The sequence below is a fragment of the Syngnathus floridae genome, chromosome 16 (assembly GCF_059516105.1).
Source record: "Syngnathus floridae isolate MCC-2025c chromosome 16, RoL_Sflo_1.0, whole genome shotgun sequence".
Classification (NCBI taxonomy): Eukaryota; Metazoa; Chordata; class Actinopteri; order Syngnathiformes; family Syngnathidae; genus Syngnathus; species Syngnathus floridae.
In genome coordinates this window covers 1,111,532-1,125,709 of record NC_142428.1, presented here as the reverse complement: position 1 = coordinate 1,125,709, position 14,178 = coordinate 1,111,532, and the positions used below count along the sequence as shown (strand labels likewise).

The window sequence follows — 14,178 nt, the reverse complement described above, 5'->3', positions numbered from 1 at the left end:
AATGGTAGTGGGAAGTGCAAACAATTACAGCTTGAATGGAGCAAACAGGGCTGTGGTCCACTAGCTACACTGTGAGGCAGAGTTTCAGGATCTGGGATTCAACTTGTAATCTGACATATCGGCCAAGGGAAATTAGTTTAGTCTTACCGCAATTGTTAAAAGGCCAAGGTGATATAACGCCATCATGAACATGCCACTGTCGAAGGTTTAGACGTGCCCAAATATCGGCCCGTGGGCCAAATCCGGCCCGTGTCTAAATTGAGACCGTCCCGAAGCAATCTGGCCCCCTTTGCAAAAGGTTTTGATGCCCCTGGTCTAGTAAGCTTTTTGGGAAAATGTTGCAGGCATAACATTCAAAAAGTTGATCATTGTGTTCTGATTGTACGATTTGCATGAAATCCCATTTTTGGTGGGAATTGTGGTTTGTAAATTGCATCTTCCCTCATTCTAACAAATCACTATGGTGGAGACCACACAGTTTAAGAGTTCTGAACTTGTGGTAATGATGTTGGAACACAGTGATAGCATTTTGTTTGTGTACGTAAGACAAATACATTATTGAGTAACACAAAAGAAAACTATCGCTCCAATTATTTGGGTGGCATCAGCAACTGCATAAAAGCTGTTTTGTTCTTTTAACTTCCCCAGCCTGTCTATCAAATCATTGTTTATGCGAGCAATCGAGTTTGTTTATTTTGGGATGCACAATCTTTCATATAGTGGCTCAGACCACTTGTGTGATGGCAAGAGCTCTGTCCATGGTCCTGATATTCTTGGAAAACCTTTTGTGGAAACGTTCTTGTGTGTTTATCCAACCCACATGCTTGATTTTCTACGCATAATCTTTCGTACACTGGCTCAGAGCACTTGTGTCATGACAAGAGCTCTGTCCGTGGTCCTGATCTTCTTGGAAAGCATTTTGTGGAAACGCTCTTGTCTGTCTATCCAAGCCACAAGTATAAAAACAATTGCCACCAGCAGAAACCAGTTGTGCTTGGACAGGCAACATTTTTGTCTTTGCTGAAACATGTCTTTTTTTCTTTTTTTTTTTTTGGGCAAACTTCCACCTGTGTTGTTACTGTGCATCTGTTTGACAAAAATGCACAACACTTAAATGCTGATAATGTGTAATGGGATCTCATTCCCCTCACACGACAATAGCTAATTCCTGTCTCAGCACTTAACGCTGACGGGATAATTAGCAGTTTACAAGAGTCGTAATTATCCGTCGCTCCGAGTCATAAAATTCCCCAATTCTGTGGATTCTACAGGACGGGAGACTAACAAGACAGCCAAATGACGACTGACGACATGGCAGCGAGGGAGGACCTGATTTACTGACGGTCTGCGCTTTGCACATGCAAAAAAAAAAATGGGATGCATATGGACGAGGAAGCTGATCTCTTCGCCAGGCCAACCAGGTTTGCATCTGCGTCATTGGCAGAATTTATTCTGCACCTTGTAGGCGGGAGTGTATTTGAATAGATGATATATTGTGATTTATCATACCAGAGATGAGGGGGGTGCTGGCTGATTTTGCGTCTTTAAATAGCATGTCTGAGAGGGAGGTGCAAACCTCAAAGCTTAGTGGGACCAGCAAAGTGCAGGCAAAATATGAAGCGGTGGAAGAAACCCGCTCATGTACACTAATGATAATAATAATCATAATCATAACAATGATGATTTCAATTATTATAATTCTCCCAAAAAAGTGATTGATGGTTACTTTAGTCAGACTAACAAAAAAAAAAGCATTTCTGGCCCATGTTGACATCCCAACTACACACCAAATCGGATTGTAATCCAAATAAAACTTCCCTCTATGTTCTGCGCACAAAAAGTTCCTGCAGATGCAGTAGATGGATGATGATGAAACAGAAAACACATTGCAACCGTTCCCCCAGTGAAATGCTAACATCAAAACCTTTGGTGGGATTTGTAAAATTATATTTTATTCTCTTGGTTTTGTGTGGAGATAAACTCATGTTTTATGTCAGAGCAGCTGATGTTGTTGTTGTGAAGCGGGTTTGGGATGCACAGGTGTCATGGATGAAACCTCAACAAAGGACTTTTCTCTCACCTGTCTTTTTCCAAAAGCTTCCCACATATCTTGGAAGCTGAAATGTAAGACAGAGGATTCTTTGAGGCAGGAATTTCTGCGCGCTTCATTCTGTGGGAATTGAGCAAGTTGACACTTTGAGCACAGCATTACGTAAAACTTTCTCAAACCGCAAGAGGCGTGCCTTTATTGCTACCGTGCCGATTCCAAGCGTGTGCTAACCCTGCAGATGAGAACCTCTTATCATCATTGCACAAAAGTCAGCTTCTGACGAGATCCCGGTGGTTCTTCTCGGGTCTCCTTTCCCCCAGTGGACAGTGCTGTTTGTCAAAGATTTGTCTTTTGTCTGTCAGGAGCTGTTTGGAGGAGTTCCTCTTTAGGCTTGTTTACAGTCACTCCATGGGGTGGAACTTGATATGACATAAATGAGCGGTTGAAAGGGAAGATCTTTTTGGAATGCAATGGAGCCATTGAATCTTGGAGGAGAGGTGCACCATCGCACAGTGCTGTTTATGGCAACATGACCGGGGTCGTTCCTGAAGAGCCAAACTTAAGATTCCAAAGCTAAAGAAGTACAATTTATGGGGGCGGGGTTTTCCGTTAAACCCAATCTAACCGTTAAATTTGTGACTTTGTTTGTGGCCTAAAAACACTATACAAAAAATACTTTTTGTGTGGCCAAAATTAACATCAATAAGTGTAGTATATATTATTATTATATATTATTAAATGTATCCAGACTTAGGTGGTCTCATGGCAGCTTCAACTTGCCCAAGACATGTCCACCATATTGCCACGTCTGATATCTGTGACATCATCATTACCCAGAAATGGGTGTCATACTCAAGGTGCTGCTGAAAATGATGCAAGTGCAAACTAACCGTATTGCAGATTTATTGCTTAAGCGTGTCACTAAAGAAATGCTCCCTGTCAAGCCATAAAATCAACCTTTCTCCACCGGGAAGCAATGAAGAGGTGGGAGGACAGCTCAAAGAGAAGTTAGCTTCTTGTCTTAAACATCCATCTTCACAGATGAGCTGGAGCCAATCCCAGCTGACTTTGGGCGAGAGTCTGGGTTCACCCTGAACTGCTTTGTCGTCAATCACAGGGCACAGACACAAACACTTATTCAGCCTCACAGTCACAGCTACAGTATTAACAATTAGGGGCTTGCTCTCTCTCTCTTTTTATCCTGCATAAATCCCGTGTGGCAGGCACATGGTGTAAATCTGCGTAAAGGCAGGATGGACTCAACCAATGTTGGTTACTTTGCAAATGAGCACAGGCAAGTGGAGCTGCGAGAGGAAGAATGCACAAAGTGGACTTGAATCATGACACTTGAAATGCACAATGCAACTTGCATTCAAGTGTCATTTCTATCGTCAAGTAGTTACAATCCAGATATGAGTTTGGAAAAAGCTCAGCATGACACACATTTCACAACGCTTTAGAACAACATTTTGAGTGAGAGATGATTTATTGCCAAGCAATTATTGCTTCTCTAGATTGTGCTTGATTGGCTTTGATAAATGTGTAAGATGAGGTTTCATAGAATAATGGTCATCCAGCCTGCATCCCATTCATCAATTTTACTGTGCAATGCATGAACATTTGCTCCTTTCTCAGCAATTCCCGATATCCATTTATCACGGACAGCGTTGCTAAAGACGCTGTAGTCAATTTGCTAAGTAGGATGTAAATATAATTAAGTGATGTCACAACCGCATTATTGCTCCTAATGAAGTCGAGTAACCTCGATCGGTGCGTCGCGAGAACATTGTTGGATCGGGCATCTTTGGCAGAAGTCAACCTCTACTATGGAAGATGGACAAATAAATGCATTGGGAGCAGCTTTGAAAATAATAATAATAGCAAAATCACAATAGTTTAGTTTATCCTTAAGATACTACGTGACAAGAAAATGAATATCCTTTACAGTCTGCAAAAAAGTAAATAGCTCCATGGATGATCTGATTTTTCATCCAGAAAAGTAAACACTTGTGTGGTGAAACAGGTGCAGAGTCAGACAGGCTGACAGCATCCTGAAACAAATGAAACCTTGACTGACGGTAGTGGCAGAAAGATTGGGTGCTGAGTTGACAAAAGAAAGCACATTTCCAAGGGAACAAAAATATGCCAGGCAAATGGATATCAGATCATTGTATATTTCTGCAAACAAAGATGAATCAAATCCCTGTGGGTGGAAGTCTCCCTCCCCCTACAAAAATAAGGACCAAAATCCCTTAAGTGACTTTTAGCTGGGAAAATTTCAGCCATTAAATTGTGTACTGTTTGTTTTTTCGCTTCTATGGTATGTAAAAGTGTGCTAGACTTTGAAAAAGTCATTGGCCCCAATGTTTATTTTACTCCATTCCCCCATGAGGATTTTTGCTCAGAAGCCTGGAATGCGCTGAGTGTCCTCCATGAGCTTTAATCATTGCTCCATTCTTAATGGAGCAATTATTAGCAAGGGGATTAAGTGTCTCATTTAAGTCTCGTGCTGGCCTCTTGGTGATTTACTTCTAGGTTGGCAGAGTGATTAAAGACGGGTAGCATTTTGGTAGTTTACATTCCCTGAAGTTTGTGTCGAGACATAGTATGAACTGTGTTCCCACCGTGGCGGCTGGAATGGTCATGAATTCTTCAAATACAATACAACAAGAACCCAATATCGCTATAGCATGAAGGTTACATGGTGCTAGTAAAGTTTTTTCCCCAGTATTATTTATGCTGGAGTTGCGTTGAAGTACGAGTTGTGGCAGTTTTATGAGGCAATTTTTTCTTGGGTTGCCCAAGTGTGTGTGTGTGTGTGTGTGTGTGTGCGCGCACTGTGGCCAAGGCAGATAGAGTTTACACCACGTAAGCACCGTGACCTTGAAAGCGGCCTTGGCATTCACTTGCATTTTCGTCCCTTGCTTCAATGTCAGATCAAAAATGGAGAAAGAAATTGAAAAAGTCGATAAGAGTCCTGAGTGTACAATTTAGTTCCTTAGTCGTGGCTGCTGCTGCTGCTGCTGCTGCTGCTGCTTACACACTATTTTATATGCTACACGCACAAAGCACCGGTGATATTTTTTTCATTGTCGTTGATGCATTATTCAGTCTATTTACTATTTTATGTTCATTTTCCAGAAGAGCCTTAACGTCATCCTTGCACACTAAAATAATACTGTTTGCGGATCATAAATTATATTGGCAGGATTGTGTGCAGTGCATGAAAGGAATACATTTGGCAATATTTTATACGGGGGGAACTTGTGTGATTGTTTATAAGAATCACTTTGTAGATTTACATTCACGGAGGATACCTAATACATCAAATCAATTGAAATTGGATTTTAAAATGCGTGTACTTTGAACTAACCTACAGTTGTCGCCTATACAAAAGCTGAAGAATTGATTTTTACAACCGTACAAAAAAGATTGACTGGTTTCAAAATCACGATATCTATACAACGAGGGCTTACTTGACAATATCACTTCTAAGCAAGCTGCTGCATTCACGGCCATTGTCTTGTTGTTGTTTTTTCTCTAAAATGTTGGACTCCCACAACTCTGCTATTAGGCTCAAGCTATAAAGGCAGGAGGAGAGGACAAAGGTGGACTTGTGATAAATGAAACCCAACGCAATTGAAACATAGAGATGCAGAGTTAAATCGTTAGAGGGACGCATCTGTTCTTACTAGTAGCAATTTGGAGAAAACAAGTCACTGAAATGAGGACAATCTTTTCTCTGCTGGTCAGCAACCCCCCATCAGTGCTTCCTCTTATTCTGATGCTTTTTATTATTGTTTTCCCTCTGTTAGGGTTTTACAAGATTTTAGGGGAAGGAGCAGAGTAGTTATTTTAGTGGCCAAGTTCTTTTGTGTTGACTATCATGCATTGCTATGTCTAATTTTGTGGTCAAGAAAACGATGAGGTAACTTTGCTGCAGTCCAATTTAGGTTTCCTCCTCCACGTGTTATCAAACAAGATCTATTACTATACGGTATGGAGCGGCTTCTCCGAGATGAATGTACCCGTGCGCATTTTGTTTTGTTTTCACTTCCTCTTTATCGTATCCATCCGGTCGGCTTCCTTCCTTCCCCCGGCAACAGATAATTCACTATTAATTCACTTCTAACATCCCCCATGTGATGTATGTCATAGTGTCAAACGGCCAGCACGGCCTGTATTATCCCCCCTTCAGCTAATATATCACGTCAGCCTTCAGCACAGCGCACGCTTGTATTGACAAGAGGCAGATGAAAAATGGTCCGCTTTACTCTTTCCAAGCCTGCATTGTGCTCACTTCTCTGTGCGAAGGTGATCAAATCTGCTGGTCATCCGGTTACTTTCTCACATGTGGCGTTGACTCCAATGTCTCATTAGAGCCGATCAGGTTGATGGTTGGTGCTCCAACATGGTGAAAATCAAATCAAAAGTCTTGAAACGTATGGAATACTGCAGCAGTCTCTTTGTAACAAATGAATGTTTACAGATCGAAGGATAAGCCTTGACATGAAGAAAGCTGCAGAGGTACATATTAAATTGTGGAGCTTTCATAGCAGAGCAGATGATAAGACCCACAGGTGCGTGCGTCGTGCCTGTGGACATGCGTAGATGTTTGCTTTGTAAGAGCCTCTCTAAGTGCCTTGCTGCTTTTCTTTTAAACGACATCCTTTTCATTATTTTCGGAGACTTGTGCTCGTCAGGCTTTCTCACTGAAAATTGATCTACCGTCGGGGTTGAATGACTGACCGAGCCCGCCAGCGAATCGTACCTTTTTGCTAATAATAGATGCTTCCCACAACGTGATTACAATTGCCTAGATGGATCGACAGAGAGATGCAAAGATGGATAGGTAGAATATTACATAGTGAATATTTTTGCTACATGTAGCAACTTGTGGACGTCAAAAAGACTTGTGATATTTGATTAACCATGGACGTGTGTGTTCATTGCATTCAGCCGACACGCCCACAACGTTCCAGAACAGCGAGGCTTGATTTTTCATGATTTTGAAACCTCATTTTGTCTACTGAGCGGATAGTCTTTTGAAAGATTCCAATTTCCTGGGGTGTTACAGCTCTTTTTTGGAGGAAATTTACAAGGCATATTTACAGAGACTCTAAGGGGAAATTTACACTCTGCTGTATGTTGTTAGTGCACACCAATGAGTCCGACTCCAAAAACAAACGTCGAGTAGATAGTGGGCGGGGTCAATGAACTGATTAGTTGAACTGCAATGTAGGTCACGCGCACAAAACAAATGAATCTGTCTCTCTAATGGGGTCTGCCTTTGGGAACTATTTCTGAGAACATTCCGTATTTTTCATTCACCCACATGGAAAAAAGTAAACTGCAAAGATTAAGCCAACAACCACTTACTATATGGTAGAAATCAACAGGTCACGTCTACTACTTTCTCCAGCTCTCCGATTTTTTTATTTGCTCTTCCGGATTTCTTGGCTGACTTGTGTAGGAGAAGGCTGACTTGCCTTTCTGGCGTGTTTACATGACATGAGTCTTTTTGTTTGGCTCAATTGGAAAAGCAAATCTTAAATACATGTACTCACCACTGATCTGACCTAAATCCGAAGAGGTTTATCTTCCTGGAATCTGAATTTGGTCCAACAGGATTTTCCTCCATGTGTCGAAATGCATTGTTGTCCGGAGGACAGTGCTGTGTTGTAGTGTGCTTTAATTTGCTAAATGAAGTTGGTTCCTTTTGAAAGAGGTGTGACGGTGTGCGCATTGTATATCATCATCAATCGACCGGCTCATGATTAAGCCACAATTAAGTACATTGGTTAGAAAAGCATACGAGGCCCTTAGGGTCACATTAACCTTCTAAACCGTGAACAACGGTGGTTTCCTGAAGGTACAGTCGATCAATACTGATACAATGAAGACGCATTAAAATGTAATTGTGATCATCCTTTATGCTCACACTCAAAATCACTTCCGTTGCTAATGAAAGTAAACATTGTGGAAGAAATACTCGCAGCTTTATGCTGTGCATTCAGTTCGCTACTGGGACAATTAAGCATGGCCTCCTTTGGAAAGAACCTGCAACAGGTTTATAAAAAGTCATAACCTATGTATCATATATCATATCGTACAATATATGATATCATTATTTTCAACATCCCTTGCTTGCTTCAGTCTGCTTACAACCACTTGCACAGTCATTGTTGAAGATCAGCCACCTTTTTGGAAAACGCACCTAATTCCAAAGGGAGACGAAAATCTATTATTGTGATTGGTGTGAAATAACTCCACACCATGGTGGAAAATTGAATGAACAATAGCAATAGACGCTAAATACTTGGCAAACGTCAAGCTTGAGCACTGCTGTGCTTGATGATTAATGTCAGGACCGCTCATGCAGAGAGCTCAGATGAAATCAGATAAAAGGCAGACATTTTTTTCCAAGTCCACTATGTAGGCCATTGTCACTCAACACCATTGAGTCTCTCCATCTGTAGGAGATGACCGCCCTAAATGTCAGTCAACAAAACACTCTTCACGTCTGAAACAGTGCTTTCAATTGTCCTTTAAAAGCTTCATGTTGCTCCTTGTATCCTGCAGGGATACCAAAAATGTCATAAGGAGGAAACGGTAGAAATACATGATTGCTTTCTCGAGCACTGGTTGTGCAAGGCAAAAAGAAAACAGGCAAAAGTTCTGGGAAGGTAGGCGGACAGCAGGGGGTTGCACCTGCGGAGAGATGCATTGACAACATTTGTTCTCAAAACATCCCATTAGTTGGGAATTGAGCAGCTTTGCAGAGTGAAGACCAACCGGGCGTACAGAAGCAAAGGAAAGCTACTTGTGGTGACTCATCTGCTGATTTACGAGCTTCGCCACGTAGCATGAAAAAGGGATGCTTGAGGGGGGAAGGCTTCCTGTAAGAACCTATCTGTCTGTAATTTATCACACAAGCACTCCCCCAATGACCTTAAGTGTGAATGCTTGTGAGCCATGGTCGCCAACAAATGGTCAGGAATGGAGCTGCTAAGTGAGCTGAATGCACAGGAATGAAAATTCCATCTTCAGTGTGGGTTGTGATCTGAAATGTGAAGGCGGACGTAGTATGGATTTCCACACACTGTTGGGAACAAGAAAATTCATTTCAAATCTTTAGCCATCATTAATGTGACAATATACCCTGGCAGTTTAATTTGTGGCCGCTGCACGCTGATTGCCATTCGATACCACTTTGAATGCCATTGGTTCATTCTGAAAATAGCGCCATGCTAATTAGCAGAGGTGCATAGAAGGGCAGCCACATTATTTTAGTTGTCATTTTTGCGTCTCGAAAAAAAATCCAGTTGTACAGATGAGAAGCTAGTACAGTCATGATGGAAAAAGTTGAAGTTATTATTCTTAGGGTCTCATGGCAGAAAGCGAACGTTCTTTCAAGGACTAGAGAGCTGCCACAAGTGCTTTCCTTTAAAATACACTCGATCACAGTTCAACAATTGCATGCTTACATTTAGGATGCATCCGTTTCATTTCAAAGACTAATGTGTTAATTTCTCATTCATAAGCTATTTATTCCCTCAAAAATGATTTCCCAGACCAAATACATTGAGAAGCATTTATTTGTATCAATATAACCACCAAGATGTGATTGAAGTGTAGCTTTTGTTTGTGGATCTTGAGAAAGGAAGTGCCATTCATCTTCAATAAATGAAAAGCATACTTTACTCTTTTAAAAGCCGACCGCCGACATTTGAAGACCAATCCTTTTTTTTATTTGCATCTCATGAAGTATGTTTAGGTTGACTATTTATATGCACTGACATGCTCACCTATCAGTTTTATGTGATTAGGTTGGATGTGAGCAAAGTCTACCTGTAATACGCTCCAGCTTACAAATCACAGCACGGAGCCTAATCCATTTAGCAGCCATACATAAGTGTACACGCTGCAGTACGTAACAGTTTGTGACACATGAGGTGGCTGGCGCACATAGATCATGAGCTTGCCTTTCCTTCACTCTACTTTGCTCTTCCCATCAGGATGATGGGGAATGACCTTGGGTTCTTTGCCGCCATGAATGTGATTCCGTAATGTGTGGAGCGAGCGGGTCTTAGCACACCTATGTCATCTGCAAAAAAGCGGAGATATGATGCTGAGCTCACCAAACCGGACACGCCATGAAAATTATGAACAGAATCCACATTGGTCCAATTTTACCCCGTTCATGTTCAGCGTCAGAGAGAGGCTGGAGCCCATGCAGTTGATTTATGGTTGTCGGCCTCGGACTTGCTAACGAGTCAATCGCAGCTGACTCAGGATGAACAACCATTTCCATTCACCCGCAGGACCTGTAGTCTTTAATTAACATACCATGCAGGGCGTGTCAAAAATAAAAGCGATGGGAACATGAAAATTGTGGATTGGAATTCACAACCTTTTGGCTGCGAGACAGCAGTGCTTGCCAGTGCCCAAAACGGTTTCATGTGTTTTGCAGTGAATCACACGGCATCATACTGTTATTCCCCCTCGTTTGTGCTACGTTTCACTTTGACATTTGCCACATTAGAGAGATCAATTAAATCCAGGTATTGATCCTCCTGTCTCCCCTCCCTTGGATGAATTACGTTGTTGTCATTCTATAATTCTGTAGTCCTCTCGTGGAGTTGTTCCATACTCCCACATATGCTCCTATAGTAGCCGAGCCTCTAATTACATACTGAAAATGAATCGTAATTAGGTGTTAATAGGTTATTCTTTGAAACTGAGGAGTTTGGTATGTGTTAACGCCACCTCGTGGCTGCTCAGAGAGGAGAGAAAGGAAGAGAGCGAGAGAGAGAGAGAGAGAGAGAGAGAGCGAGAGAGAGAAAGAGAGAGAGAGAGTAAACCCCAGGAGCCCAACCGTGCACATTTGTCTGCTCACGTCCTGCATGCCATTTTTCATTTCAATGAATCTTCACGTTACGCGAAGGCTGCAACGTTGGATTACATCCACACTGACTACCTGAAGCACTTTTGACTGAGTGCTGCGAGTGGGAGTCGTGCACAGAGAAAATGTCTCATAATGACGTGAGATGGATGTGTAAATGACTTCCCTGGCTGCATGTATTAGTGAGGAGCGGAGGAGACTTGCATTAGTTCTGATGAAAAAAATAGAAACTAAAGATCATTTGGCATCCGTTTTATTTGACAAGTTTGCAGACGATCAGCCTATTTAAAGTCAGTGTAGCGCGCGCGCGCACGCACGCGTGAGCGTGTTGTCTCGTCCCACAGGGAAGAGAGTGGCTGCTGACAGAGACCACTTGTGCGCAACTGTGGCAGGAGACAGGAAGTCTTTGAGGGCTTCTGGAGCGGACCAGACCGGCATATCAATTAGCAACCAGTGGAGACACAGAGTGATGGCTGAAGGGAGGGCAGGAGAATAGAATTAAAAAAAAAAAAAAAAATCTTCTTGTCTCGTCGATCCACGTAAGCGAGCGAGCGAGCGAGCGAGCGCGCAGCCACACACACAGAAAAAAAGACACAGGAGCTTCTTTCGTTGGCACTTGCTGATTTTGCGTTGCGCATATGTAGCAGACGCAGTGGAGGAAGCGGTGGAGGCTGGGATTTGACACTGCTTCTCCCGGACTGAGGACTTGAATCGCTTCAACAATGAACACGAGCTTTTTGCTTGCGCTTGTTTGTTCTGCGGTATTTTTCACCGGGCTGCAGTGCACCTCGCCAGCGGCGACGGAGCCCTCCACGGCCGTCGCCGTCAGTAGCAGCGGCAGCGGGGAAAATGTGGCGAAAAGAGACTTAAATCAAACCATCAACTCGCGCTTGAAGAGGAAAACACTGGCTGTGGATTTTGCCGTCCCCTCTTTGCTGCGCTTTTACCTGGCGGAGTTTGTCAAGAGACCCCTAAATGGAGACTGCCAGACTTTTCGAGGATGTTACACAGTCAGCGCAAACTTAAAAATGCACTGCATACCTTTACAGAAAACCATAGCTACCTTGATCGAGCCAAAGTCTGCAGCATCCGCACCAAGTAACGCATCCGCTGACGGCCAGCTCCCTTTTTTCTCCAAGCGGCCGCTGTCCAAAGTTCTGAAATTGGGTCTGACCAAAGCCAGTCGCAAATCCAATCAAGTGGTGGTGGAAATAGGAGAGGATCTCATCAGGACGGGATGTGGGGGCTTGTCCGTGTACGACCAGGCTCCCGTGCTCACCTTGGAAATGGACCTCACAACTATTCTGGAGTGGTGGCTCGGCGCAGACGGAGGCCGTCTGAGAGTTCGGCTCATGCCCGAGAAAAAGGCGCAGGTGCCCGGGATGGAGGACCGCTACACCGCGGCCATCCGGGCGGCGGATCCCCGCCTCTTTCTCCACATTCTCTCTCGAGGTGAATTGAACTGCGCTGAGAATTATTTACGTAGTGACAGAGGAAGTTGTTTGATGGTATCGCTCCCTGCAGGAGGGTGTGATTGTGTGCTTGAAGAAAATAGCAGACAGTGTAGCTGATGGGATTGAGCTTGATTCCCCCACCGCATGCTCCTGCTTTATTACTCATGCAGCATTTCAAGATGAAGTACATATTGATTTCATTCACTCTGGAATATTCTCATTGTTTCATTATCTGATCAATTGACACAGATAGAGAAAGAGAGCTTTCTTTTCCTTTTATAAGAACGTGTATGCACAAATACGACCTGTCAGTTGATTTAAGTCGGAGAAGCCCCAGCGGGGCCTCCTTACGTTCCTTTTGACACACCTTCCGGAGTTCCCTTGCCACATTGTGATTAGGCGCAAACGAAGTCTTAATCACCAGGAACGCTTTAGCGTTCAGTACTCCAAGGGTTAATCGTGCTCTCTTCTGAGAATTGACACAATCAGTGTAATTGCTTAATCACTTTGAAGAGAGAGGCTGTCCTAGAAAAATGGAATGAAACCCATCAAACAAAAGCAAAGATACTTGCGTGCATGAAAGCATCCAGAAATATATGATATGCTTATTTGCACTATCAGATGGATGAAGGCCCTCAGGGCAGTCCACAAAAGGAAGACCTCATGCCATTTGTTTTGGCCTTTTCTTTGTGGTCTTGCTGTTTGAGAAATGAAATGAAGCAGTTATATGGCAAAAACAAAACGCCTTAACCCCCTGCAGCGCCCAGTTTGCATGCAAACTCATCCACAAGTGATAATGTTAGCAGGGAAAGATACGACTTTTTTAAAATTCATCTTTTTAAGGTCATGTTTTTAATTATCACCACCTCAGCATAGCCCTGAAATGTCAACGTGATCTACCGCCGGGTGTCACGTGACGCCGACTGCACCTCGGGCTACCTGTTGACTTGCGAAAGTGACAAAATATCAAGTCGGGATCAGGTCACCTTCACGTGATAAAATAAGAGCTTTGCGTTACAAAAGGATAATCACAGTGGTTACACGGAACATGCGCATGGCTACACACGTATGTGTCATTCGCTCATCCGAATACGCAATTACACTTGAGATGTCATCCAGATTACTGTGGCGGAATAATGCAATGGAGGAGTTTATTTGACAACACTAATGTGATTAATGTCATTTTGCCTTATTGCCCCCAAAGAAAACAAATGAGTCTGAGATGAGACTGGAATATTTTGGGGCCTTTCTCTGCAACTAGTTTTGTGTCTCGTCTAACGACTGAGACTTTGATCTGCGGCCGGATCGGAAGCGTGACCCTTGTGATTGGTAAAGCAACTCGTGCATTTTTGTGTTAACATTTGCGGCGGCGTTCAGGTGCTGTCATGCACCGCAAACTGCAATTCCAGTTGTAAGTGCCACTCCATCACAAGATGAGCACAAATACAAGTGGCGGGCGGGCGGCCGGTGTCATTTTTCACCGGTTCTCCTAACAGATGTCACAACCTGTATAGCGCACGAGTCAATCTAAAGAGCTGCAAAAAAATAGGCCCCTGATTGGTTGATTGAGTTTGACATTCCTCTGTTTAGCGTGCGTGCTTGTTTCCCCCCAGCCTCAAGACAAATACTGGCTATTAGCATTGGAATAAATGGCTGTTATGGGCATCCTGAATAATTTGACAACCGTGCAAAGATGCCTGCAGGAATCAATGCAGAAAAACTTTGCTGGATGAATTTATGACTTAATTGGCCAGCGGGCCTTAAGGGCG

At 43.1% G+C, this 14,178-nt stretch overlaps 1 protein-coding gene across 6 annotated transcripts in view; it reads left to right on the top strand.

Moving 5' to 3' along the window:
• Nucleotides 1–14,178, top strand: part of alk (ALK receptor tyrosine kinase) — a 165,538-nt gene that overhangs the window by 20,914 nt on the left and 130,446 nt on the right. For 4 of the 6 annotated variants that reach the window (XM_088400680.1, XM_088400681.1, XM_088400678.1 and 1 more), the window contains exon 5: nt 1,272–1,421. In XM_088400680.1, coding sequence (XP_088256806.1) covers nt 1,373–1,421 — 49 coding nt within the window. In that variant the 5' untranslated portion in view covers nt 1,272–1,372. Of the gene's footprint in view, nt 1–1,271; nt 1,422–11,309; nt 12,408–14,178 lie in introns of those variants that run through there. The other 2 variants (XM_088400675.1, XM_088400677.1) reach the window with 2 other exon arrangements.